General features: G+C 44.0%; 1 protein-coding gene across 1 annotated transcript in view; it reads left to right on the plus strand.

Annotated features, from left to right (window-relative positions):
- Positions 1–1,715, plus strand: part of LOC139383653 (BRD4-interacting chromatin-remodeling complex-associated protein) — a 42,047-nt gene extending 40,332 nt beyond the window's left edge. Inside the window, exon 14 of the mRNA XM_071128189.1 lies at positions 279–1,715. Coding sequence (XP_070984290.1) covers positions 279–1,657 — 1,379 coding nt within the window. The 3' untranslated portion in view covers positions 1,658–1,715. The remainder of the gene's footprint in view (positions 1–278) is intronic.
- Positions 1,716–6,976: the final 5,261 nt, after the last annotated feature.

Below are 6,976 nucleotides of genomic sequence, written 5' to 3' on the forward strand. Positions count from 1 at the left end.
AGTGTACATACAGGTGTACATGTGTAGTGTACCTACAGGTGTACAGGAGTACAGGTGTTGTATACCTACAGGTACAGGTGTACAGGTGTAGTATACCTACATGTACAGGTGTAGTGCACCTACAGTGAAGCACTGTGATGTTTAACCAGAAATGTCATTTTAATGTCTTTCTTTGAAGTTAAATGAGCTCTTCTGTGAACATAGTCAGTCAGTGTTGTGTAATGTACCGATGTGTAGCGTTCCCTCCACTTGTACCTTTATGCTTGTCTCTTCCACAGAGTCCTTCCTGATGACCCTGCATGCATCTGAGTCCTCCAGCTCCGCGTCATCCCGTGTGGGGCTGGATCGGTCTGGCAGCCTCCCCTCCCCCCCAGCTTGGACCAGACTCTCCGACCGACCCCCGGGACTCAGGACCTACCACTCCACCAGCCGCGGAGGCCTTAGGCTCACCATCAAACACAAGGCTGGATCCAGGATGGTGGTTCACAACTCAGCCTGTGACACCGTGCACGCTACTGCCCCCTCTGGTCACAAGCGGTACTACACCGGCCAACTGCTCAATGGGAGTGTTGATCTGACAGAGCAGGGCTCCTCCCATAGGACCTCCTGCCATCCAATCGATGAGGAGATGTCGAACGGAGCCCTGCCCTCCAAAGTAGTAGAGGACATCCCACATGGTCACCATAGTGACAGCAGGGAATCTGTTGTACAGATTCAGACAGCAGCACTGGGTTCACAATATATAAGTTCCCCAAACTCCCTTACTATGCCGAGCTTAGACCCACAGACTGCCTGTCTAGAACCTCCCCCTTCAGACCCTGGAGAGAGGAGTACCCCCAAACTGAAACGCTTCAGGCCCACGCTTCCGGACCTCCCATTCCAGGCGGACAGGCACAGCGACAGACCCCAGCCTTTCCCCCAGACCAGCGACAGGCCCAAGCCTTTTCCACAGACCAGCTACAGGCCCCCGCCTCTTCCCCAGACCAGCTATAGGCCCCAGCCTCTTTCCCAGACCAGCTATAGGCCCCAGTCTCTTTCCCAGACCAGCTATAAGCCCCAGCCTCTTTCCCAGACAAGCTATAGGCCCCAGTCTCTTTCCCAGACCAGCTATAAGCCCCAGCCTCTTTCCCAGACAAGCAACAGGCCCCATTCTCTTCCCCAGACCAGAGACAGACACCAGCCTCTTTCCCAAACTAGCTACAGGCCCCAGTCTCTTCCCCAGACCAGCGACAGACCCCAGTCTCTTTCCCAGACCAGCGACAGACCCCAGTCTCTTTCCCAGACCAACGACAGGCCCCAGCCTCTCTCCCAGACCAGCGACAGGCCCCAGCCTCTTTCCCAGAACAGCGACAGGCCCCAGCCTCTTCCCCAGGCCAGCTACAGACCCCAGCCTCTTCCCCAGACCAGCGACAGGCCCCAGCTTCTTCCCCAGACCAGCTACAGGCCCGAGGCTAGTCCTAGCCCCCAACCCCCCCTGCCAGAGGACAACACCCTCAGTGAACACCTGCAGAGTGCCATCGACAGCATCCTGGAGCTGCAGCGCCTGCAGGGTCCAACGGCTGCAGCCCAGCCCCGGATTCAGGGGGCGTGCCCGGTTGCAGGCCCCGCCTCCCTACTGGACCAGGCCATCACTAGCATCCTACAAGGAAACCTCTAGAGACTCCTGAGAGGAGGGACACCTGGAAGGAAGGGGAGGGGGAAGAACTCAGCCTGTTTCAAAAAGTTCGGTCTGCTTTAACCAAGCTAGGAGGACGAGGGATAAAGACTAGGCACAAAAAACAGGAAATGCAGAGAAATTTACACCAAGCATTATCTTCTAGATGGCCTTCTAGATAGTTCATTTGATGTACATGTGAGATTAAATCTAATTCAGTAGGAGATATACCGTGTCAGTGGTAGTTTGAGGATCATGACGCCGGGTGTAACCAAACCGTCATAATATTTATAAATAACAGTGAGAAACAGAGACAGGAGAGCAGCAGGCTGAGATTATTCATTTTATACTTTGTTTTTAAAGAAGACGTTCTTAAAATGTGAATTATTATTATTATTTTTGCTTTATATTACTAAGATGATCCTATAGTGTATTATTTCAATAATCTGTGCCAACTGTGTAAAATGTGATTATTGGGTTGATTAAGAGCAGGAAGGTTGTCTTTATGTGAATCTCTGTGCCTGGGTGTAGGAGGTAGATGGTGAGTTTGAGTGAGTCAGTGTTTTTAGGAACATTGTGAATGACCTGATGATTCTTTCTTCAACATAACGGTTTAACCCCAAAGAAACGTATTGTTCATCTGGGGTGTATTCACTACGAACAAGCAGAAACAAGCACCTACCTAACTTTTGCCCAATAGAATCTCTTGTTTCGGTTAGCAAAATGTTTTCTGTTGCAAAAAAAAAATGTTTTTTTTTTGCTGCGGTGTGCACTAATGAATACACCCCTGAATACACCAGCAAATGGCAACATATCCCATACATTCACAAGAGCCTGTCAAGAGTCACAGCGAAAAGAGAAAAGATTTGGCGCAAGGTGTGAAAGATACAGTCCTGCTTTTCGGGGGGGGGGGGGGAATGGACATTTTTCCATGTTCACGCTGGATTCTAACTGTGATTTGAATGTCTTTTATTTTTTATTTTTTTTTTGGGGGGGGGGGGGGTTAAAAGACGAGAACAGATCCCAAACTACTTAACAAGCAAGCAATAAGAGGAGAGGGTTTCTGTGTGAGGGTTCTGTAGTGTACTGTGTCTCCAAGTACGTCCCAAATGACACCCTTATTCCCTATCTGAGTGTACTAAATAGGGAATAGGACGCCATTTGGCACACACAGTATACCTGGCCTCCTAACACACCACATTACCAGCCCGGCCCCAGAGACTGGAGCTCACCTGTATCTTCTACCAGCCTTGGACCAAAAATTAAGGAGAATCATCAGTTTTATACAGTTGAAGTCGGAAGTTTACATACACCTTAGCCAAATACATTTAAAAACTCAGTTTTTCACAATTCCTGACATTTAATCCTAGTCAAAATCCCCTGTCTCAGGTCAGTCAGGATCACCACTTTATTTTAAGAATGTGAAATGTCAGAATAATAGTAGAGAGAACTATTTATTTCAGCTTTCATCACATTCCCAGTGCGTCAGAAGCTTACATACAATTAAAATGTGGTAGCATTGCCTTTAAATGGTTTAACTTGGGTCAAATGTTTCAGGTAGCCTTACACAAGTTTCCCACAATAAGTTGGGTGAATTTTGGCCCATTCCTCCTGACAGAGCTGGTGTAACTGAGTCAGGTTTGTAGGCCTCCTTGCTCACACACGCATTTTCAGTTCTGCCCACAAATTTTCTATAGGTTTGAGGTCAGGTCTTTGTGATGGCCACTCCAATACCTTGACTTTGTTGTCCTTAAGCCATTTTGCCACAACTTTGGAAGTATGCTTGTAGTCATTGTCCATTTGGAAGACCCATTTGCGACCAAGCTTTAACTTCCTGACTGATGTCTTGAGATGTTGCTTCAATATATCCACATAATTTTCCTCCCTCATGATGCAATCTATTTTGTGAAGTGCACCAGTCCCTCCTGCAGCAAAGCACCCCCACAACATGATGCTGCCACCCCCGTGCTTCACGGTTGGGATGGTGTTCTTCGGCTTGCAAGCCTCCTCCTTTTTCCTCCAAACATAACGATGGTCATTATGGACAAACAGTTCTATTTTTGTTCCATCAGACCAGAGGACATTTCTCCAAAAAGTACGATCTTTGTCCCCATGTCCAGTTGCAAACCGTAGTTTTTTTTTTTTATGGCGGTTTTGGAGCAGTGGCTTGCTTCTTCCTTGCTGAGTGGCCTTTCAGGTTATGTCGATATAGGACTCGTTTTACTGTGGATATAGATACTTTTGTATCCTCACAAGGTCCTTTGCTGTTGTTCTGGAATTGATTTACACTTTTCACACCAAACGCGTCTCCTTCCTGATCGGTATGACGGCTGCGTGGTCCCATGGTGTTTATACTTGCGTACTATTGTTTGTACAGATGAACGTGGTAACTTCAGGCATTTGGAAATTGCTCCCAAGGATGAACCAGACTTGTGGAGGTCTACAATTTTTTTCCTGAGGTCTTGGCTGATTTCTTTTGATTTTCCCATGATGTCAAGCAGAGGCACTGATTTTGAAGGTAGGCCTTGAAATACATCCACAGGTACATCTCTAAATGATGTCAATTGGCATATCAGAAGCTTCTAAAGCCATTACATAATTTTCTGGAATTTTCCAAGCTGTTTAAAGGCACAGTCACCTTTGTGTATGTAAACTTCTGACCAAACTGGAATTGTGATACAGTGAATTATAAGTGAAATAATATGTCAGTGAACAATTGTTGGAAAAATGACTTGTGGATGTCCTAGATGTCCTAAACAACTTGCAAAAACTATAGTATGTTAACAAGACATTTTGTGGAGTGGTTGAAAAACGAGTTTCAATGACTCCAAACTAAGTGTATGTAAACTTCCGACTTCAACTGTATGTTATTATTAATTAGGCCGTTTATGTTTACCCTGTAATGTTCAAGGCTGAATAATTAAGGGAAGACAGAAATGTGAGGAAAAAAGGAAAACGTAAAGTCGCTGTTCGGCTTGTACTCTTGACAATCTATCATTCATGTAAAAAAAAAGGCAAATTAATGTGGGGGGTAGTGTCACACTTTTTCAATACTTTTCTTTTCTTAATTGAGATGTTTTGTCTTGATAATATGTCTAAGCATTACTCCTAAATGACCTCTAAAACGGAGAGCCCTGAATATGTGAAAGTAAAAAGAATGTATTTATGTGTTTAAACTCCGGAAACCTTTTCAGAGAATTGGGAGAGTCACCTTTTTGGTAGTTCAGCGTTTAATTTTTTTTTAATTAAATCATACAAACAGTTCCACTTTACTGAACAAAATGTGAATTCTGGTATGCAGTAACATAGTACAGTGCTGCTAGGCAACGCGATAATTCAGTAGTTCATAGTAATACCAACAGGGGGAATTGATTGATCCAAGGCTTGTTGTACCAACAGGGGGAATTGATTGATCCAGGGGGAATTGATTGATCCAAGGCTTGTAATTCCAACAGGGGGAATTGATTGATCCAGGGGGAATTGATTGATCCAGGGGGAATTGATTGATCCAAGGCTTGTAATTCCAACAGGAGGAATTGATTGATCTAAGGCTTGTTCAGTAAATTCCATCTATAGAGCTGACGTGATTCTAGCTGCACGTTTCTCTATCGACCCAAAAAATATTTAAAAAAACAAGTGTTGGTCTCATGTTTCATGAGCTGAAATACAAGATCCCAGAAATGTTCCGTATGTCGGAGTATTTCTGTCTGAAATAAAAGCTATTTTGTGGGAGAAAAAAAACGAATTCTGATTGGCTGGGCCTATCTCCCCATGTGGCTGGGCCTGGCAACCCAGTGGGTGGGTCTATGCCCACCCAAGGCTGGACCCCTGCCCAGTCATGTGGAATCCATAGATTTGGGCCTAAATAAATGTATTTCAATTGACTGATTTCCATTTATATACACACACACACAAACTAAGTAAAATCATTTAACATTGTTGCATTTATATTTTTGCTCAGAATACATAGCATATTTCCATCTGAACGTTAAAAAAAAAAAACATTTGCATCCTGCTGAACGTGCCTCACGTTTATGGTTGTCTGCTGAGCAGCACTGAACCAAACAAATTACTGTTTGAATTGAAGAACATTTGGGGGGGCGAATGAGGGAATTTCTGCTTGGTGAGACACTTTTTTGTAATATATTTTGTTTGTCGTTTTGACTGAACTGCGAAACTAGAAGGTGTGATTGGACAGCCCAATAAGGCCCTGGTCAAACGTAGAGCACTGTACAAGGGGAAGAAGGGTTGTAAAATTTGACAGCCCATGTTATACACTGATTCAAAACAACAACAAAAAAAGACAAACCATTTGACTAACAGAATGTTTTTAATGGCAATATCAAGAGGCCTTAACACCACAACAGTGGATTGTATAAACTTCATTAAATACTGACAACATCCAACTGAAGACTCCTGGGAGATGAACGACATGAGAAGCGATTCGTTCCATTTACAAAATGCTCCAATGCTTTTGTACAACATTTTTACAGACTATTAAAAATGATTTTGTATTTAAAAACAGAGTGTTTATTTTGTGTTTCTCTTGTTCAACTGAACTGATGGTCGTCCCCCCCCCCCCCCATCTCATTCTTGATATAAAACATGCAGACAGAACAAGAGGTGATAAACATTAGCCAGAGATGCAATGTATTTAACTGAACACGATGGTAGAAAAAAATTACAAGATGATGTTACAATACTGTTTATGCATCGAATAAGGTTTCTCGGTACTCTCATCTGTGTGAGTGAGTTGGGCCGCCGGGGCTTGACACTAAGAAATTGGATTTGTGATGGCTTGGTGATTAAACCTACAACCTGCATTCCATAGAATGAGTTGGTGTTTGGGACCCGAGCTAGAGATGGCCTGGAGGAGTAAAACACAAACCCCTCGTTGTTTCTAAATCACCTTGGCGTCTGAGAAACACCACAAAACTCACAAGATGAACCCAAGATGGCTTGTGATGCCCCGAGCTGCAGGGGAGGGGTGGAATCAGCCATGACTAAGCATTTTTAGTGTCATCTATCTATCTATCTATCTATATATACAGTGCCTTCCGAAAGTATTCGGCCCCCTTGAACTTTGCGACCTTTTGCCACATTTCAGGCTTCAAACATAAAACTATTTTTTTGTGAAGAATCAACAACAAGTGGGACACAATCATGAAGTGGAACAACATTTATTGGATATTTCAAACTTTAACAAATCAAAAACTGAAAAATTGGGCGTGCAAAATTATTCAGCCCCTTTACTTTCAGTGCAGCAAACTCTCTCCAGAAGTTCAGTGAGGATCTCTGAATGATCCAATGTTGACCTAAATG

Source organism: Oncorhynchus clarkii, chromosome 25 (assembly GCF_045791955.1).
Source record: "Oncorhynchus clarkii lewisi isolate Uvic-CL-2024 chromosome 25, UVic_Ocla_1.0, whole genome shotgun sequence".
NCBI classification, from domain to species: Eukaryota; Metazoa; Chordata; class Actinopteri; order Salmoniformes; family Salmonidae; genus Oncorhynchus; species Oncorhynchus clarkii.